This window comes from Morone saxatilis, unplaced genomic scaffold, assembly GCF_004916995.1.
Source record: "Morone saxatilis isolate NCDOM2014 unplaced genomic scaffold, NCSU_SB_2.0 Contig9, whole genome shotgun sequence".
In the NCBI taxonomy this organism is placed as follows: Eukaryota; Metazoa; Chordata; class Actinopteri; family Moronidae; genus Morone; species Morone saxatilis.
This window is the reverse complement of record NW_023340268.1, coordinates 4,611,865-4,634,365: the sequence shown is the minus strand read 5'-3', so window position 1 is coordinate 4,634,365 and position 22,501 is coordinate 4,611,865. Positions and strand designations below refer to the sequence as shown.

General features: G+C 38.5%; 1 protein-coding gene across 1 annotated transcript in view; it reads left to right on the top strand.

Moving 5' to 3' along the window:
* The window catches only part of nudcd1 (NudC domain containing 1), a 36,358-nt gene that overhangs the window by 11,551 nt on the left and 2,306 nt on the right, over positions 1 to 22,501 (top strand). The window contains exons 6-9 of the mRNA XM_035682036.1: positions 4,859 to 5,066; positions 9,799 to 9,943; positions 11,565 to 11,690; positions 20,925 to 21,084. Coding sequence (XP_035537929.1) covers positions 4,859 to 5,066; positions 9,799 to 9,943; positions 11,565 to 11,690; positions 20,925 to 21,084 — 639 coding nt within the window. The remainder of the gene's footprint in view (positions 1 to 4,858; positions 5,067 to 9,798; positions 9,944 to 11,564; positions 11,691 to 20,924; positions 21,085 to 22,501) is intronic.

The window sequence follows — 22,501 nt, the reverse complement described above, 5'->3', positions numbered from 1 at the left end:
TTCCTTTAATTGACTAAATGTTTCAGCAGTAATTATGATTCCTTTTTCAAATTAGATTCTTTACTGGCCTCATTTTTATATTTCAACTTTATAACCAATATCAATTGGGTGGGTGGGGGGTTGTTCCACTTCACCAGAACTTTTTGTAAACTCACAAAACATTCTGTCTTAACTGAAACAAACATTCACATCCAGCTGTTTTTATTCATTTTCCTGCTTTTACTCTCAGTTATACTCACAACCACTAAACAAGCAGCCACCCTCTTTTTTTTTTAAAAGATATGAAAACCCTTGGGTGCCACAGACAGGGCTGTGTGTGTAGGTGTGTTTGTGTGTGTGGGGATGGTGCAGCAGCAGAATAATAGCAGCTTTTTAGCCAATCCTTTTATCAGCACTCTGCCTTTCTCCTTTCGGAAAGGAGGAAGGGGATTAGATGTCAAGAGAGGGGGCATCTTCAAACAGCCTTGTAAGTGATGAGAGAGGGAAATGCAAAGGGAGCCGGAGAGTTGAATGTGGCTTAATGGTGTACTGGTGGAGAGGAGGGTGCAGATGCATACATATACTGTAGTATAGCTACTGTATAGATAGAGAAAATGTTCAAATGAATGGTTGGAAAAGCCAAAAACGGTTATAAATACATATATTCCAAAAGTGTGATTGTAGATTGTTTATGTAAGTGGATAGTTTTTAAATGTTCAGTTTGCTGTGGATGCAGGTTTGGCATTATATGTGTTTGTTCAGCAGTTTGGCCAACACAGAAGTTCAGATGGAGGTAGGGAGAAGATTGGGAAATGATAGATTTGGCAGCTCACCTTCTCTCTTTCTCATTAGTTTCTTTGTTGATTCAGTCGACAACAAAAGGTGATAATGAACATGTCTCAGTTCCCCACATCTCTGCCAGATATGGAGCAGATCTGTTGGTTCGGAGCATCATAATTGGACCAATTTCAGTGTTCAGGCTTTGCCAGTAATCACAGAGTGTTGTATGTGACAGTTCTGGCACATGATTCTTTCTATAGGAGTGTTGTACCGTATATCAGAAAATTGGCACAGAGTTGTCTGTGTATGAATCAGATGATTCAGGTCGGGTTGACATTTTCTATATGTCTTTATCTTAATATCCTCCATAGTTCCTTTGTAAGGATGGATATTGTTAAGATTTTATTGATACCGATACTAAGTGATACTCTTATTGATGCTACTCGCCATAATTTGGTGCATTAAATAAAGACATGACATGAAACTGTTCAACAGTTATTTTATTACTTTGTAGTTAGTACATTCAGCTGCATTTTCGGTCAATTTAGTAAAGTCTCCTCGCGCTTTTGAACGTCCTGCCCTGTCAGCTGTTTATTTTACGTTACATAAATACTGACAGCAGTATCATTTGTCCAGTAGCTTATTGATATTTCAGTACTGACCAGGAACCAGTACTGGTTTTGTACCTGTTCTCAATACCCATACTTGTTTCTTAACAGAAACACACTTGTAACTTGTCTTCTAATTTACTTTGCTGTAGTAACTATTAATATTTTCTAAACCAAAAACTAAGAATAATCACCCTCAATTCAAGTATACAACCATGTAAAAATAAAGAAATGTAAAGTCTGCAGAAAAATATGTAGTCCAGGTCCCCTTCAAAGGGTCACCAGATAAATCTAAGATGTGTAATTGGGCAGGAAAAAGGCAAAAAACAACAACAATACTTTACCTTTTTGAGTTGCAAAACAGTTTAAATTAAATAATTTAAGGAGTCCTGTGGTGAAATCAGTCTTTGGTGGAACTGCTAACAACTGAGAAATGTGACAAGGGGCCCCGTCTACAGAAGTGCTAAGAAGCAAGAACAAAAGCTGTAAACCACTGGTTTTATTTTTTTTGACATAATGTATTTTATAAATTTAACGTATGTTTTTATGTAAAATCTTAATTTGTAAAGTAATTATTAACTATAGCTGTCAGATAAATATAGTGCAGTAAAAAGTAAATTTCCCTCTGAAATGCAGAGGAGTAGTACAATAAACGTAAAATAAGATAAATATACTTTGTTACTTTCCACTATTTAAGATGACGGCTCACAGCGACTCCTACTAATCCAGTGAGGGAGTCGAATATGATCTGCTCGTCTAATATCGCCTATCTGGCTGTTTTGGGAATGTTTAGTCTGCCAAGTCTTCCTTGTAGCTGGCTATGCTAACCATATGTTGGTTAGAAAATACTAAGCCACTGGCTCTCAAACTATAGTATGTGTACCACTTGTGGTACGTGAGCTGCCTCTAGTGGTATGTGAAGGAATAAAAAAATACGGTTAAAATGCTCCAGAACATTAAATGTAAATACTATGAGATTGCTGAAATGTAATTTAAACTAAGTTGATCATTTTTTGTAATATTTTGTTTCAATATCAACTTGCTTCATGCACGTAGCGCATGTACACATACATGACTAAATAGGAGATAAATTGTGATGGCAAGATAGTAAGCGAACATAAAATGAATGTTTCAACACTGGGATCGTGCCCCCAAACGGGAACTATTAGGAAGAGAAGTTTGGACCAGGAGGACCCCCTTTTTTTCACCAATCTGGTTCTTGCACTGGTTCCATTCAGGATTCAACAACATGTGAATAAACCTGCCTGCTGTGTGAACTGTTTGTAGCTGAATAGAGAATAATGACAGTATTTTCTGAGGTGGTACGCTGTGTAAAATGTTTGAGAAACACTAAACTAAGCTGTATTTTTGAATTAAACTTGGATTCTTGTCTCCCAGCTGGTGAGATAAGGTGGACTGTTGAGTGATGGGGGTCACTGTATTTTGCTCCTTTTGTAAAATCTGAGCAGCTACATTACTGGAAGGAGGAAACCTTTTCACCTGAGGCAAGGAAAAAAGAGAAAAATGCATGAATCTCCCTTCTAATCAGCAACAGATGAAAAGGACTTTGTTGCTGAAAGAATGATTCAAAGGAGACTTTATTCATCAGTGAACAACGTAGGAGTCCTTCTTGAAAATGTGATTTAAACACAGAATTGTTTCCGCCATCAGTTTTGTGATGGGATTGTTCGTTCCATTTATGATTATGTGCTTGGCAGCCAAAGTCATTTTTATTAAGCATCTGTGGACCGTTGGAAAGACGTTAAGAAGGACACAAGGCCTGCTGTTCGTGCATTTTCCAGCAAGGATTTTAACAAACATGGCCTGCTGACTTCCGCTTCATCTGTTCCCACCATCGCTGTCAGTATTCAGAAGACAACCTTCTCTGTGACTTATTTTTTGTTTCATTATAGCGCACCACACACTATACCACACACTATAGGTGTTGTCGTTGGAAGTACTAGAAAAAATAATTTGATTTCAGATCACAGAATGCTAACAGGCCAGTCGAGGTGCTGAGTCAGAGGCAACAGAGAGTTGGCTTCTAAGCACTGTGGGCAATGGTGAGAACAGATTTGCTCCGTGTTAAGAAGGAGCGGAAATGCAGCCGTGGTGTTTGTGAAAAGGGTCTGTAGAGGAAGTAGTTGAGTGCCAAAGCCTGAACATATTCAGCGTTCTGTCATAAAGCATAACCGGAACCGATTACACTGTTGTTAATGCTTATTAGATATTAATTTCACAACTAGAAAGCTCAAACTCAGAGACAGCATACCTTCTCCAACCTGGATGTTAACACAAACGCATTCTGTATATATTACTGATGGACAATCAATGAATACACATGCCAGATTTTTTTACTCCAGTAAGAGCAGCGGGTCATGAGAAAAAGCCTTATTTACCATCGCAATATTGAGAAACCTTTTTAAAAGGATCACGAATCAGCACTTTGCTTGGATCCGCACCAAATCCAGCTAACGTGTTCCTTGGCTGCTGGTCTAACATTGCACTAAATTTAATTGAGATCTGTCAACAGGGTTTTGAGATTTCATTCTCACCAGCACATAAACAGGATCTCAGATCCATTCTTGGCAGAAGTAATCAATTATTTGGGCCAAATAAACTGGCGGGCAAATTTGCGTGAACAACACAAGGCGGAAATTCACATCACTTTCTATCCGAACACTGCTTTTATGATTCAAGGTTGTTTGCTTATGTTGCCAAGCCACTATCAAGCAAATCTGATCAAACCACAACCACACAGCCCTCGATGAAGATTGCTGAGCTTTTCAGTGTTAAACTTAATTGATTTGTTTTTTTGTTTCTTATTTAGTAATGAATATTTAATGGTATAAAGAAATACTTAAGATTTGACATTTGTTTCTGGGCTTTAATGCCAGAAAAGGGCAAATTCGTCACTATTAATGTTGCCTCTCAAACGATCTATTCCATGGAAATCCTCTAGTAGTTGATATTCAGTGTGCAGAATTGAGACCTAATCAAGGAAAAACATTGATTTAAACCGTTCTCTACAACTAATACATGGTGCTATTTTCACAGTTTGGTTAATTATGCAAATTTGATTCTTGTTATTGGAACTAATACTTTCTCATACATTTGACATTTAATGTTTAATGAAGTGCTTTGTGTACAGTAATCTGCAAAATCTGAAAATAAAACAATATTTTAATTACTACCAGTAGCAGAACAAAGGTTTAGGGGTCTGATTCTGATTTCTGACTATTGGTTAAAATGTCAAACTGTGCAGGAGAATTGTAATAGCTTCACTTTGAGCTTGGTCCTCGTAGTCCTCCCTTGCAATATAATAATCCATTTATTTTAATAGTCTTCCATCTGCATTGTCACTGAATATTCAACAGTAATTCCCTTCAATTCCTGCACTATATTAGATGTTTTATGTATGACTCTCTAACAGCTGGCCCAGGACTGTCATTAACTTAAGCGCCATACATTTCTCTCCCGTTTGAATTCAGATCCCATTTACTTCTGGCAGCAGACAGCTGAGGACATCACAGTGTGTGTGCGCATGCCCGAGGGTGTTACCAAAGATGAGGTGCAGTTCAAGCTGACAGCAGACAACATTAGACTTGGAGTTCAGGGATTCCCTCCTTTACTGGAAGGCCAGCTATATGCATCTGTAGACACTGAGGCCAGCACTTGGATCATCAAAAATGACAAAAGGTTTGTTTCTGAATTGTTCTTTGATTTGCTCCAAGGAACAATTTCCATCTCCAGTCCTGTTCTCTTGTATGTTGTTTAACGATCCCATATCAAAACCATAGATCTCACGTAGCCTGCACCCCGAGGAATCTCAGGAGAGAGAATTACTTCACATCTGTATGAATGTATGGAATATTCATGTGTGCAATATGTACAGTATTCATGCACTATTTCAGGGCTTTAAGGGACGTGAGACTTGTTATGAGCTTGGATCTTGAGTCAGATTAGTTCATCAGAATCAGAATCAGAAATACTTTAATAATCCCAGGGGGAAATTATTTGAATTATTGAAATATTTCATCTATACCGCTATAGGGCTAAATATACAGTCAAGAAATTCAGGTCTTCAAAAGCTGTCAAAGTATGAAATGGAAGATGTTTGACACGGTGCAAAGCATCGAGTACTCCAGTTGATTTTATTCATTGCCGAGAAAAAAGTATTCAGCTGCCTTTCAGGGGTTAATATTTTCATGATTTCTTTCTTTTTTTTACCACACTCAATCACATGGTGTGAAGCTAGGATTGTTCTTGACACTAAGCAACAGAACCCGTCTGTAAATTGCCAACTTATTGCGTGTCCCCGTGACCCTGGTCGTGCTGTCATCTTAGGGTCTCTCAAGGCAAATTGGCCCCAGGTAATGAGCCAGACCCAGAGCGATTCAGGAACCCTTACACATTAAATCAACACTACTGAAAAGAGTCACCTCGCCCGGAATAGGAGACTGGGACACAGCCTCCTGTAGCCAGGCTTCGGGAGTGGAGCTCTCTTGTCTGGGGATATGGGTGGTCAGGAAAGGGAGAACTTTTGAAACTTCTGAAACCAACTTACATGCCCTGTTTAGAGAAGGCTTGAAGTGCATTTGGAAGAGATTGGCCTGGAGCAATGTACACCCATGGTGTGGCCAAAAGCAGGCAGCACAGAAAATAGCATAAATATATAAACTGCAGGAGTTAGCATGGCTAGCGTCTTAATTTACGGCAGTGCTGTACATTATACAGCTTCTCATCAAACACTTTGATTACATAGTAGCCTGGCACCATATCTATTCCTTGCTACAGTGATGTACAGGTGTACACAAGGACCCTGTGACATAACTTTTTTTGTTGTGGTCACAGGTGCATCGTGGCACACTTCTGACCACATTCTCTGCTGCTTGTGTTTTTCTGCCATGCAGTTCATAAAAATCAGAATACAATCAATATTTCCTGGATGAGTAGTCAATCTCACTCCCACTATCAAACTGGATGGACATTGGAGAGCCTCGCTTTTGAAAATTTCAATCAGGTCGAACTCTACACTCGGGGGTTGGAAGTGGATGCGTCTCACTCCATTCTTCATTTCTTTATAGAGAGGAATGGGGATCAAAATCCAGTCAGACCGCTCCTTTAGGACAACGCTTTGCCCACCTCCCTGGCAGTGGTCATTGAGATATTAAAAAACTCGGTGGTGGCAAGGCGCCAGGGTAGGATGAGATTCGCCCCAAGATTTTTGGTTAGTTCACACTCCTCTTTAATGCGGCATGTAGGTTTGGGACAGTGCCTGTGGACTTCCAGATGAAGCGGTGGTTCGCATTTTTAAAAACATCACCGAAGGACCTGCTTCAATTACTGCAATACATCGTAGAGCTGGTACTGGAAGTTAGTGCGACTGTTGAATGCCAGAGTCCCGGGATGTTGTCCTGGTTGTGGAACACGGGAACAGCCCTTTTTTTTTTTTATTGCATCCACTGTGATTCAGTGTTTCAAAATAATAAAACATATAAAAGACAAAGGGGGTTGAATACATTTCATAAGCCTTGGATTTATGAATGCAGTAGTCAATATGATTTGAGTCATATCTGCCACTTGAAGTCCTTTTATCTGTGTCTCATTCAGTGCTCCATCTCTGCTTCCTGTTTCTTTAATGCAATGCTCCATTCACTGTAAAAGCATGTTATATAGCCTATTTGTTAGTTTTCTGGTAATCCTTGAGTTTAAAGGCTCTGGTGTGTCTTGTGCACAGAAAGAAAAATCTAAAAATAATGTGGTTCGGATGAGAGGTAGACATGAGTGTTTATCCTGCAAGTTTTTCATCCATCATTTGGCGTTTGCTGGGTTATAATTCCATACTGTGCCAGACTGCTGTATGCTTCTAGATGCCCTTTAAAGCTGTGAATATCTCAGAAAATCACACCTTCTTTCTACATGATGACTGTGTTTTCCTATAGATATACAAAGGACATTATAGTAGCCTAACAAAAAATATAATAGCCTGTTTCCACGAACAGTAAATCTAGAATGTATGTTTGTCTGTGTGTGTGTGTGTGTGTGTGTGTGTGTATGCATGCAGACTGCATCTGGATGGCCTTTTACAATGTAAATACTTACAGAAAAGACTCTTATTGTTCGTATTGAGCATGTTTTTCCATACCAATGAGTTATGCTCTTCATAGACAAACAGCTGAGCACCAGCTCTCCTCTGTCCGGAACTGAATTAAGAAGCTGCCCTTTGTGTCTCTTTTATATCTTCTCATTGTTGTCCAAATATAGACCTGTTTTGTGACATCCAGCCGTACAATGAATGATACAGGCTTTTGAAGGCCCATGTTCATATTCTTAGAAGCTGCAACATGTGCTCAGCATGTCACGTTGAAGTAGAAGGTTACCTCATTTTATGGCTAGAAAATGATTAAAATCGGAGGAAATTAATGATTTTCCTTCAGAATAATATTGTTGAAAGAACTGAAACCCAAAGTAATTCAACAGAGGAGTACAGGTTGTGAACATTAGGCTGCCACTAAAATCTAAAGTCTAAAGTATTTATAATTTTAGTTACTTGCAAATGTTGAAACCTAATTAAATTTGATACGGGATTTGACTAAAAGTCCAATCCTAAATTGGACAAAACTGGTTCCAAGGCTCACCGTCATTTTCCTGGACCAATTTGTGGCCAACAAAGAACTCTTTTAAATTTAGAGTGAAGCTATAAAAGAAGATAAAACTGGAAAGAGGGAGATACAGAGAAGTCAAACTTAAAGACAAAGAAAAAAATACCATATATTAAAAGTATTTATTACAGTTAAATTAGACTAAATGATACAGTAAACGTACCTAAACTCCAAAATTTCAGATATAGATTCACATGCTCCTGATAGTTTGCACATGTGACGTTGCATGCTGTGATACGGTTACAGTTACAGTTTTCCTTTTCATCACCTTCAGCCCTATTCAGTGGACAAATACGCATTGGGGAGAACATGATACATTCAGATAATGCGGAAACGCACAAACATACATTAGTTCATTATGCTTGCCTCCCTTAATGGAAAACAGTAAATGGTGCACTGTGACTGAATATACTTTATGGAAGCCCACAGGAAAACGTGTGATTAAAACCGCTTCGGGCAAAATGCACATATGCAAACATATGTATAACAAGGAAGACAATTTTATTCAAATGTTATTCAAATTTATTTAAAAAAATAATAATTATTGAATCCATCCAAGACTGATCTTCATTGCCATAATTTAGTGAAACACTGAGAGTTGATGAAAAGGCTCACTTGTCCTTGCATTGAATTCACTGTGTGCCCTCCAGTGAAACAGGGTTTGAGTGTATAGATTTCATGTGTAGAAAGACATAATAACATTATGCAGACTAAACAGCTGCAGCCTATGAGTAGCATAGGATCTGCAATGTTTATTGTCATTGTTATTTAATAGCCTATTGTCAAAATTAGCAGCCACGTAGAAACAACAACACCTAACGGTTTTATTTGTTATAGATTCATCTGCCAGTTATTTTCTTTAATTAATCAGTTTATTGTTTGTTCTTTAACAGCATTTATAAATCTATAACAGTCCAACAGCACAAACCCCCAAAATATTTGATGTAAAAGCTATAAAGTAAGAACACATCTTACTATATAACATTTTAGTAAAAATTCAAGTTGTGCATCCTTCTGTAAACTCATTTCAAAATAAGGCTACATGACTGAAGATTATTTTGATGCATCACAATTTGAGTCTGAATGTCAGTACAAAAACCTTATATATTTTGTATTTTGTATTGTACAGTTGTACAGAGGGCAGACGCACAGAGTACCGCTTTTGCCTTTTACCTCTCGAATAAAATAATACTGCTTCTAGTGATTTAAGTGATTTTTTTTTCTTTCTTTTTTTGTATCTCTTCCTTGATTTATTCTGCAGTTCAACTTCAAACACCCTTCACTTGCTACTGAGGAACATAATTAGTGTCAGAACCAGATCGGCCACAGTCCCGTCGGCCTGAATAACTCTTCAAGTTCTCCTCTGACCTTTCTCATCAAGACTGCATTTTAGCACACTAGACTGCTCCTGATTGGATGTTTACTGGTTGATTGCATCATTCTCATTTTAAGTACATTATTCATCCTGTGGTTCATAAAAATCAGGCTCTCAGGTACTTCCCGAAGTTGTGGAACCAAAGCTTTTGGCTTTTGGTTGCTTGAAGCAGCTTGCCAATTGTGACATTTAGGAAATCAGTAAGTGTGCGTACTGATTCTGCATGTCTGCATGCACTTAAAATGTATCATTTATATATATATATATATTTCCCCACGGGGATTATTAAAGTATTTCTGATTCTGATTCTGATATGACTCACTGATCATCCATCAGCCCTTTGAATGAGAAGCAATATGTTTATTATCTGTGCATCTGAATGTGTCCTCAGCCTGGAGGTGACCCTGCAGAAGCGCAGTGAGGGACCCATGTGGCCGGAGCTGGTGATGGGTGACAGGAGAGGGGAGTACGTGATGAGTGACGAGCAAGCCGCCCTCATCCACGAGAGACTGACGTACCTCACCGCTGAAGACTTGGTAGACCCCCCTTTATTATTTACATTATGCTAATAACTTGAATACTTGTGGCATTTTGCTGGTTATATTTTAATATAAAAAATACACATTTATCACAAAAGGCAGCAGAGAATATTTATGATTTTTGTGCAGAGACAGAAAGATTAAAAAATGGTTGAGCATTTGAATGAAACTGAAAGTTATTTTGTAACACGTGTTTTCAATACTGTTTGAAGGTTTCAATCATATTTTTGTATTTATTTCCTTGGAAGTTTTGTGGAAAGAGCTATGTAATTTGGTACAAATTATAGCGGAAATAGGAATGTAAGAAATTAACCAACAAATATTTATGATTATTAGAAACTATATTCTCAATAACTGTTATAATTGTGTGCTTGATTGTAGACACATTTTTAATTTTTGTGTCTTCAGCTACCCTATTTTACCCTATTTGTACTGATTAAAATGCTCTTTAGGTTACGCTGGGAATGTACCAATTTAATACTATCTCCATTTTCCTTTTAATCAGGACAAACTTGAAAAATTCTTACTTGGAAAGGAAGGAAATTATTCTGAAATTACGGATGTGTAAAATAAAGTCTTATCAGTATATATTGTAATATAGTAAAGTAAGTAGCAATACTATCTGGCACACGATTTTTAAGCTGCTCCAGTGCTACTAGATCACAAAGTTCTCTAAAAGTATTAACTTCTGAACACGAGCGATTAAACTGAACCAAAATCCAAAACTCAACATGAGTCTGACGTTCCTCCTTCAAACATTTCTAAAACGTTGCCGATAGGCTCTGGGAACAACCTCATACGCCCGCAAAACTGCAGTCTTAAAAAACGTCATCATTTTTACTTTCAGCTACAGTCAGAGAAGCACAAGCCTCCAGTGTGAAATTAAGCTAAAGACAAACAAATTCAACCAAACCAAACAGAGTGGAAGCCAAAGGAGAGAGAGACTAACTAACTGATCAACCCCCTATAAAGCCTTGTAATCAGGAAGGAATCAGGTGTAGCTCATCTTATAGCCACAGCCCTGCCACTCTGTAAAATACACAGAACCACCAGAGTGGAAGGGGTCATCACAATATCTTGGTTTAAACCGTATGGCAGTTAATTGAGTTCACTTAATTTGAACAGTATGTATTGCCATGGTGCCCGACCTTGTTGATAAATGTGTAGTTGAATCACTGCGGTATTAAATCAATCATCAGGATGTGTTTGAAAGTAAAACTTTCATGAAGCCCATCTTTGGTTTGTTTTCTCAGGAGGTTTATTTTCATGTCATCCCATACATTGTTTATTTAAGTCCACCCTTTTAGCTTTTAGCATCCCTCCCTCCTCCGAGGCCTCTTGTCTGTGTTCTTTCCCTCTTCAGCTTCTCTGAGCCTTCCTCCTCCTCCTCCTGACGTCTTGTACACATCATCACACGCCGGTCACCAGAGTCACTCTCAGTCTCATGTTCGACAGGATTTTTAGCCACTTCCTGTCTCGGCCTGATGCTTCATTAGTATCATCTGGGCCCACTTGAGGCCCTCAGTGCAAATCAAGCCTTTTACATGTTAATAAATGCAAAACAAGTGTAACGGTAGCCTCTGTCTGGTTTCCCCTGTCCCTTCTTTTTTTTATCCAGAATGGAAACCCTGACAAGGACAAGCCCCCTTGTAACTCTCAGGAGCTGGAGGACTGTGACGGGTTCCCAGAAGACAGCTTCAGCCTCACACACTTTGACGGCGAATCGCTCAAGCCCACTCAGGTGGTGAGTAACACCCCCTCTCCTTCACCAGTAAACACTTTGATTCTCCAATCCTTCAAGCCTGAGCCCTCACATTAACCATTTTCAGTCATTTCTGTCAGCTCCTTCCCTCCTTCATTCCATTCAAGTACACTGTTGGCTACCTGATGCTCACTACCTTTATAAGAGCACGTTTTGATTCAGCCCTGCCCCCAGTGAGCAAGCCAGCGCCGACCTTGCCCTTTAACAAGCCACTTGACCAGAGAGCTCCACAAAGGCCCAGTAAAGAAGGAGCAGGCACACCCACTTCATTTCCATCACCTCTCCTCGTGACTCGAATAGTAAGAAGCTGAACCGTTGTAGCTGACATCTATTTTTCGAAACGCTCATTCTGAGAACGTATTTGTCAGGGAACAACATGTTACCTGGCAGAGGTGTCGAGTGGTTAGCAAGGCTGAACTGTAATTGAAAAGCCACCGGCTCCCTTTAACAGCCAAAGATCTTAAAAAGGTGCGATGCATCAAAGCGGTGTCAGGTTTGCTTTTTGATGTCCAGATTCTTGTTGTTCACCCTCCATATTTCATGTTGTTGTCTCCAGGGTATTTTTTTTTGTATTGTTGTCGAGGTCACAGCTGAGTCACAGATCGACTCTTTGCTTTTGTACGGAGAGAGGAGTGGACTTGTTGACCAAAGATGCAGTATCATTTTATCTGATAAAAACAACTGGGTGAAAAAGATATTTTCCTTCTATATTCTGATCAAAGTCTCTATTGGGCTGTTCGTTTCAGTTGCAGTTAAGCGTTAGCCTTTTAAGCAAAAGGGCACATTTGCTGGCATTTAAAATAGTGGTTACAGTCTATCCCCAGCATATACACCAACAAACAATAATTATTATTTTTAGTTTATATTATCAACACGACTTTACAGCCACACTAGCTGCTCTTTGAGGCTTTGAGCTGAATGCTAAAGTTGGCATGCTAAAGTTGGCACGCTAACGTGCTCACAACGACGAGGCTAACTTGATTTTTAGCTGGTATAATGATTACCATTTTCACCACCGTCGCATAGCGTGTAATCATGGAAACATTCATGAATTAGCAGTAAACACAAAGTACAGCTAAGGCTGATGGGAATGTCTATAGATTTCCAGGTGATAAGACATTTTTGGTCACCCAGAAGAAAAATACACCAAAGAAGTGAATAAATTAAGATTCTGACCCAACGATGGTGCTGCATGAAAAGTAAAGGTTTAACCAAAATTTTTTAGAATACATCCACAGGGGAACATGAGTGTCTGTGTCAAATTTAATGGCAGTCCATTCAGTAGATATTTCAGTCTGGACCAAAGTGGTGGACCGACTGACAAATGTTGGCGACCCTTGAGCCACGCTGTTGGCATACTGTCTAGGTTGAGATTTGAGTGTCATTTTCAGTAGAAGAGAATGGCCATATCCTCAAGGTAGCAAATAAGGGATTTGTCTTTTCCTTATTTAACAAGGGATATGAAAACTAAAATACTAAATGTTCCTCTTCCTCTAATGCTTGTTTTACCAGGTGAATATATCAGTAGCCTCCAGGGGAAGCTGTGGTATGGAGGAGATTTGCAAACATTTAATCGGAATGCTGCACATTTATATCTCAGCCTTGTACTATTTGTTGTTTTTCAACTTCTCTCGAGCATGGGGAGGTTTGTTCAAAAACAGCAATTACTGAGGAAGATGGGAGTCCGCTTTGCTCCTCCATCCGGAAGGGATATGTGAGGAGGAAGCAGCAACTGCCGTAAACATCCTTCCTTTGGCATTATTTGCCCCAAGGTGAAAAACACACGTCAGTTGTTGCAGTCTTTCTGAAGGACAAGGTGATATTTTTTAGTGGGAGAAAAACATGGCTTTATTAACAGTTCTTTGGAGTTAAAATTATGTTTTTCATATTTATATTTACAAAGTGATGCTGTTACGATAGGCATAAAAAGCAGAAAAAGTCAAATTAAAATACCCTGTGACGTAAGTATTTCTAGAAGCAAATGTGACAACCTTACTTCTGTATTTTGGAAATACAAAATAATGAGCATAAGTGAATTCTTTTCTTTTCCCCAAGCAGATATATAGCAGTTTGAAAAAGCTCTATTCCTTTGTGGGCATTAGTGTATGTCCATCACTGAGGCTCCTCTTTCATTTGCAAAAAATAATTTCCCTGTTTATGGTTAAGAATCCCCCATCACAAAAACTCTCACAATAGTCAAAAATAAACCCTTTCATTACGTAATGAAAGGCTAATAATGAGTATTGAATATAAGGTACAGTGTTTCTGCCTAGGCTGTGATGTGAATACAAGCCCTAATGTTTCTCCCTCCATTTACTCTGCAAATAGTCCAGCCAAGCAAGCTGCTGCACTTAAGTAAGGTGGATTGTAATCGTCCCTATGCCATCGTCCTTTTGAAGGACAGTTGGGCCTGTTTGTCTCACATGTGCGTGAACATGTGAGTGTATACAGGTGTGCGTGTATACAGGTGTGCGTGTGTGTGTGTGTGTGTGTGTGGATTACTCTCTGTGTTTATCTGTATCTCATCCAGGAAGCCTTACCTTTTCTATTCTTCCCTTCCCACCCTCATTGTATCTGCCTTAATGCTCCAGTTGCTTGCCTGCCCACTAGGACATATGCTGACCTTTTTTTATGAAACCTTTCAGCTTAAAATTGTGGCACCTTCCATTCATTTGGCACCTTTGTCGATGTGCTACTCTTTGGTTCCCATCCCAGTTGAAAAGACGAAGAATGATTTTTATGCTTGTTACCCAGAGGGAGGCTGTGAGTCATATCCCTCTGCCATATCTGTAATACCTTTTACAATGGAGTGTATCTTTACATCTGTTAACTGTATTTACTGGAGACTTTGGCTGTCAAGGCTTTTAAGGATTTAGGAAACCTTGAAAACATTTTTTCTATGATTACTGATAACACTATTGAAAATCAAACAGTAATCATTTTATTATTCAAGTTTATATGTTTTGATCATTAGATTTGAGTTTATTCCGAAATATATGGATTATCATGTAATTTCCCAGATGATGTTACCTTTTCCTCTTGCGGGGGTGGGCTGTGGCTCAGGAGGTAGAGCGGGTTGTCCACCAATCAGAAGGTTGGTGGTTCAATCCCCCGGCTCCTCCCGTTACATGTGCTTGAGCAAACTAACTAACTGCTCCCGATGCCGTGCATCATATCCATATGAATGTGTATATGAGTTAGTTTCTGTATGAATGTAGGTTAATGTGACAAGATGGTAAAGCTCTAAGATGGTGAACATTATACCTGCTAAACATCATAATGTTAACATTGTCATTGTGAGCATGTTAGCATGACTGTAGCCTGTAAAGATATTTAAAGCTAAAATCCGTAAACCCCTCCACTTTGTTAACCTCTTTGGTGGTGAAAGTCCACTGTTGAGTGATGGCGTGACACTGCTTGTTGATTTTTAGTGCTTGAAGAGAAGAGAAGAACATGGTGTGAAACGTGTGAAACGTGCCTCTTTTGTGGTGTTGGCACTGTCAGCCAGGACAGGTGTGACTCCACAAGCTGATCAACATCTTACAGCAGCAGAGCACAGACGGCATCAGAGCTTTGTGTAAAAGACATAACGAGACCGGCTTTAAAATAATGTTGTATCTTACCCTTTGATCCAGTGATGCTAATTAAATGTGATATAGAAGAGGCTGACACAGTCAGGCAAAGTGTCTTTACCATTATTTATTTATTATCACATATCAGACTGAATTATATCAAAGGTCATCATGTCTGACTGTTATCTTTACAGCCTAACAAAACACTCGGGTGGATTTAAAAGACAAAGTTCAGCCGGTGCAAAACAAAAGATTTATCATCTCGCTGTAAAGGCGAGTGAGCGGCAGCAGGAAGGATGATGACGGAAGCGATGACAATGATGAGAGGGACATGGCATTTTATCTGTTATTACAAGCATCTGGCCTCCAAGTACAGCTGCTTTTGCTTTCGTAATACCAACCTCACTCATCTACAAAGCCAATAAACCCTTTGATAAAAAAGAAGACTATTCACTAAAAAATCCTTTTGTCAGACTGAGAAACAGGTACAAGTAACTTATTCTGAGTACTTGCCTGTACAGAGTGTAATTGTAGTACTTTAGATCGGGTGCATCAGGCACGCAGCCCACACAACAAGACAATATATAGTATCTTAAAAGGGGGACTTATATAGCAGGTATACTAAATACAGTATATATTCATTCAGTATTGACCCTGAAGGTTCATTCTTGGCCTTGAAAGTCTCAGAAAAAACAAATAATAAATGAATGAACGTTCAGGATCAGTATTCAGTATATACTGTATTAATATGCCTGCTATAGAAGTCCCCTATTAAGAAAACATTCAGTATTTTGTTTTGTTAACTGGGACAGTAGTTGAAGTTGTCAGTCAAATAAAAACATTACCTTGTAGACATATTTTTTTTAACAGATAACGGATATAAATAATATAATGAAAAATGCCTTTGAAATGACCTACCCTAGCTCTAAATAGTTCTGGTGTTGTTCCCTGGTTGGAAAAACAACCGGACCAATCTGAACTTTGTGGGTAGGATTAAAAACAGGGACATCATCTTCCTTTGCCAGAACCAGAAAAATGGACAGAACAACAGCCACAAAGATGGCGAGAAGCAGGAACGAGATAGACACAGCTAAAGTAAGCGGGGATCAGACTAAAAACAACCCTGAGTTAAAAACTACGCTGGAATAGATGAGAAAATGAAATACAGTCCAGGAAATGTAGTTGAGTAACAGATTAATGTGTGCAGAGGCTTACAGATGTCAAAACCGCCAAGAAGTTTATAAAATTCAGAGACAGGATTTTACAACCATGGAGTTATCTCTGTAGTAACTATTGTGTCTGTTGTCATGGTGATTGTGAGGTAAATAATAGATATATGACATTTAAGTTACAAAGTAGTCTACCAGGAATGTGCACTTGCATGTTTGTGATTGGCCAACGCAGTTTGTTTGTTTGGTTGGAGTATCTTGCATCGCCAGACTGAAATCATTTAACATGAACTTAATGTTTGACTAAATAAAAGTGAAACCAAGTGACAATTTAGTCTGATCAGCGAGCCAAGACCTTTTGGCATCGACTTAATTAACCTTGCACTACACATATAACAGATTATAACATATTATCGGTTTTAATACTAGACATTTTCTCAATTTGATTTGATTTATTTAGTTTCTATGGATCTACAAAAACTCATCAGTTCTAGGGATAACATGTTAGAGTGAGAACACTTCCAACATGGCCTGAAGATGTTTATAGATATATGATACTTATAAACTTTGTGTTTTACCACAAGGTGCAAGCTGACATAAAGGAACCAAATGGCAAAAAATGTTTCATTCTGTTTCGGTTTGCCTTCAATACATTTAACAGCAGTATCCACAGCCTTTAATAAAAAACTCTCTGGTCTCTAAGAGCTGAGCTTACCTTTCATGTTTGTTTTTTTTTACTCTATTTTGAATAGCGTATCTCGTGTCTTACAGGAAACATTAGCAGGAATTTAGATTCTGGATTCAAAAGGTTAATCCGATGATTTGTTCTGCTGTAGGCAGTTAATTCAATAAAGGCTGTATAAAAAAAATAAAGTAGAATAGCATTTTCTGTTATGTTTATCTTGTTTGTTTGGCTAACTTTTTATAGAGGCTCTAATTCTTCTGATTTCCCTGGTTTGTAAGGTAAGACCTGAACCCTTTGCATTACATATAAGACAGAACAAGCATGCTGGAGGCTGCTGGGAAAGGTGTGCTGTAAAATAATGAGATAAAATCCTCATGATTGGATTTTTTCCTTTTTTGAGAATGTGACCATTAACAAGCCACAGAATATCTGAGGAAATTGTTTGACTTTCAAAGACCCAGGCCAGACATAGTTAGAGTACTCTATTAGTCACACAATAACAACGCACAGTTGCTGACTTGGAAAATGTCTTCAGAAATAATATTGCACAGTATCTTGCAGGTGTCTTTGAGAATCTAGGGTATAATGTGATTCTGTTGTTGGCAGAGAGTTGAGTTTGCCTCCAAAAATAATTAGTTTCCAGTTCCCGAATATCTTTATCAAACAATAACTGTAATACCTGAGTTAATATTCTCTGCAACCCAGCATCTACGAGTGAGAGCTGAGAATATTATTATGTCTCAGGTGTCTGGTATTGACAGAGAGGTAACTAGATTTTCTGAAAGTATGAAAGCTCATCCATAAAGTTGTATCTTTTTCTTTACAGTTGGGACTCTGTGTGTCAAGTCATTAAGCTACATTTCTGTATTGGTGCCTTCTTCTTCCTTTTTAGTGCTACAGAAGCAAGACATCTTTTTGGATAAAAAACAGTTTGGGGTATTATTTAGTTTTAAATGTCACTAGAGACTCCTAGAACAAGAATAAATGGTAGCGGCTGTGCACTGACTCTTTAAGGCCACTATGTGTTGAGTTTTTACATGATCATAGCATCTCTAAATGATTCTGATGATGACATACATTTTATTTATAAGTGTAGGTATCATGTTAGTTGCAACACAGATGAAATAAGATGGTAGTAGATTTGCAGATCATTAAAACCACTTTCCACTAGGGCTGCAGCTAATGATTAGTTTAACTATCTGATTAATTAACTGATTATTTTCTCTATTAACCTTTGGTCTATAGGATGTCAGGAAATAGCAAAAATGCCTAATAAAAGTTCTGAAAGCCCAAGGTTATGTCTTATAATATGTTATTTTACCCCAAAAACCCAAAGATATTCAGTTTACTGTCACAGGAAACAATTTTTTTCTAACAAAAAATATTCAGCCTTGAGTAACTGGAGCCAGTTTCCTGAAAGAGATGTTGCTGTTGAGTTTTTCTGATGTATTTTATCGACGCTCTGAGGAGCACAAATGAAACACCTCCTTTTTATGGGTGTTGTGACAAATGTTGACGGTGGTGATTATAAAAGTTGGATCTCAGAATTGTCAGAAACAACCACAATTTTTGGTTTGTTTGTCTGGTTTTGTCTTTGTTGTTTGGGTTTACTGACCCTGTAAGGCAGGGATACTCAACTTGCTTTTCCCGTGGGGCCACATTTGCAAAATGACAGGAATCCAGGGAGAAGCTAATAAACATACATTGTTAATATTTATCAAACATTGTTAATATTTATTAGAATAAACATTTGGATAATTGATGTGGCAGAATAAGACGACATCGGCAGGTTAGCCGGAATCTGACCCACAGGACTTAAGTTGAGTATGACTACTGGAAGGTCTTCCACACCAGGAACCTATCTTCAAAAGATGACAGAACTAATCTGGCCTTCAGGGGAAATAGATAATAATAATAGTCACTTTTGCAGCTTTTCTCAGTGCAGAGAAAGGAGGAACTAATCATTGAAACCACTTGCAGGAAGTTTAAGTTGAATGAAACCTCCATACACTCTGCCCTCCGTGACACATAAAATCATCTGGTTTAAGTCAGTTTAATTCAGTATATTACTTTTATATTGTTTTCTTTTTTATTGTTCACAAATCAGAACCAGGGCAGTCACTGGTGTCCTTGTCAGTCAACTCACACACTCAGGCTCTACTAAAGCATGAGAGAACGTCTGCCGCACGCTAAAAGTCAAACACAAGTGGCAGAAAAATGAGTTTTAAAGTGGAGGAGTGATGGCTTGGTGAAAGCCTTGTCATTGTCTGCAGCCATCAACCACCAACATATGTGCTGGTGTGTGCTGAATTTTCAATGCCTGTCAAGTGCGTATTGAGATGGGGAGGACAGCGCTGCCTGACAGCCTCTGAGACATGTTGGCAGTTGGATCCGTAGGATGTGTGTTGACTCCGAGCGAGGAATCGGTGTGAACAGTCGGATGTCGAGGAGCGATTATGTCACCGCGACGGTCATTTTCTTTCCAAAACAAATGGAGTCAGACTAGAATAGCACCAAACCACACACATACAATTATGTCAAGCACATTCATCAGAGTAAATGTGGGGCAAATATATTGACTTTTATGGCTGTTATCACATAGTCCAGTTTCTATTCTGGACAGGGTTTTACCTGTAATCATGCTGAATTTCAAGCTGGAGATCTGCCACAAACTAAATTTAATGATGTTGCAAACCATGTGGGAAGAAGAGAAGACATATGTACAGAAACCTTTTAGATATTTTCTAGCTATTTTTTTAAATCAATCAACAGAAAGGTCAAAACCATAAATAGGGGAAGTAAGGCCAGAGCAAAGACTCTGAAATTACTTACATCCATAGCACACGTGGTCTGAGAAAAATATTAAATTTGTTGATCCCACACAGGAAAAAAAGAGTATTTATAAAATCAACCAAAGATAAATTTACAAATAAACAGGAAGGAAGGAAGGAAGAAATGAAGGATACAAATAAATGAAAAATAGATCCATAGTCATGCCGTGTCAATCAGTGTGTTTACATGTGCATTATCTTCGTATTCTGTTTTAGTCTTATCCTGGTTTTGATCTTATTCAGGATATGATGTTTACATGGGATAATTCTATTATCTATCCAGGTTTCTGATCACCTGTGTGGAGTTGTCTTTTATTTCTGACCTCTATGTCTCACTATGCTCTGTACCTACGGGGAATGTTCAGAAACCTGGATACGGTGTTTAAATGCCACAGTATACTGGTTTCTATTGGAGAACTCCTGGTGGTAGTTCCAGGTTTAAGGGCTTATACAGGATTCTGAAACCAGGATATGTTTACATTTGCAACCTATAACCAGGATATTCCAAAAACCTGATCATAACCAGGATACTAGTGTGCATGTAAACATTGAATAATCTTTTGCATTTTGGAAAGTGAGGGCAAATTCTGTCTTGATTGTATGAATTTATGTCTGTTAATCGACAATTGGTTTTGAGGTTTATTTTTTGGCATTTTATTTGTGCAATCGCATTGTCAATCACTCCAATAAACTCTGGGTAAGATACAAGAATGATGGGAATAGTGCTGTAATTCAAGCATTGCATTATACCTGCTTTATACAGTGCAAAAGAAAATCCCCTCTAATATAATTAGTCATAGGTTTTATTCTCAAGTGTCCATCACTGTCCCCAACCTGCTCTCAGAGGACTATGCATCGAGAATACTTGTCAATAACTGTAGAGCAAAATAAGATGACTGCGAGAATCCAAAAAATTAACAAATTTTAATTTTCACCTTCACCTTTCCATTTCTCTCCAGGTGAATCTGGGCAGCCACCAGTACCTGTTCACAGTTGACGTGAACCCATCTGATATGCCATGCCTCTGCCTCAGACACGATGTGGACGCTCTGGTGTGGCAGCCTCGTCCCGACCAACCCAGTAACATGTGGGAGCACATTGCCACATTCAACGCCTTGGGTAAGAGCGTCAATTAAAAACCTTTTCTTTTCTGCTTCTAATCAGGCATATGAATATGTTCTACAGTATGTTCTAAAACAACCTACAGAAATATGTCATATTACGAGGCAGTGGTAGAATGAAACTAAGCTCATTTACTCAAGTACTGAACTTTAAAGTAAACTTAAAACTTTAAAGGTTATGTTGTTAGGTTATAACTTGCTCCACTAGATGTCACATTAAAGCACCAATATCTCGGACCAAAACAATGGCCAGTATGGCAGACCAGACTTCATTGACAAAACATCATTTTTACTAGCATATAATCCACTTCAAACTGGACAGAAACAAAATAAATACCTTTCTTGGTCTTTCCACAGTCTTTTGAATGACCACCAATGCTGGTTTGGTTGAAATAAACCCTTAATTCACAGAGATAGATGAGAAAATAGCTGTGTGCTGCTATGGCTGCCCAAGGGGCAATTTTCAGCATGGAGTACTTTGACTTCCTAATTATATTTACATACTTTTATTTAAGTAAACAATTTAAACAGTATTGATAATAGTAGCAGTAACATTAAGTCATATTTTTACAGTGCAGTATTAATACTTTTACTCAAGCAAAGGATCTAAATACTTATTCCACCACTCGTATTAGCTGTAAAGTGGGATTCATTGGTGACCCTTTAGGAAGTGCAAACTTGAATTATTGTTGAAATAAAGACAACGTAAGTGTGAGAATCCCTGAGATTTAAATTTTATTGCTGTGAGAAGCCACACAAGTCTCTTTTTACTGAATGTCTGATCTTGACTCCTGTAGTCGGCAGAAATGTGTGTTGCATTACCTCTGCACTCTTGTGGATGAGCTGGAAGAATACATATAATTAATATGAGGACACGCTCATGTAAACATTACTCTACAGTGCCCCTAGTGCCCAAAAACTCCACAGGGTGTCTTTAACATAATTAAAATGTTACGTTAGTCACAGTATGTGGGAGGGGTTTGAAGGTGTAAACAGCGTTCTCAGCGGAAGCCTGTCTTAATTTCCATTTTTGATGAATCATGACAACTTGAGCTGAATTATTCATTCTTATAGCAATTAACATTGTTTACATCCACTGTCATGCTGCTGCTGTGCCTCTAGTGCCTGCAGTGGATAGATGACAGAACCTTTTCAATGGCGGCAATAAAACTGCAGTTAATGACAAGAGGGAGTTTACTGACACTGCTTGTCGCCTACAAGGACACACAAAGAAATATGTAAAGATTGTTCGAAAACAGGTTCATTAAGGGCTCTCTCCTGTGCTCGGCATATAAAGCATTCAAAGAGGTCTAGATGACTGGATCGTATTGTGCCTCCTAGCTTCGTCAGTGACTGACGTGTCGAGACTGTGTTAATTTAGAGCCAAACCTCAAATCAAATACTGGAGTGAGCAG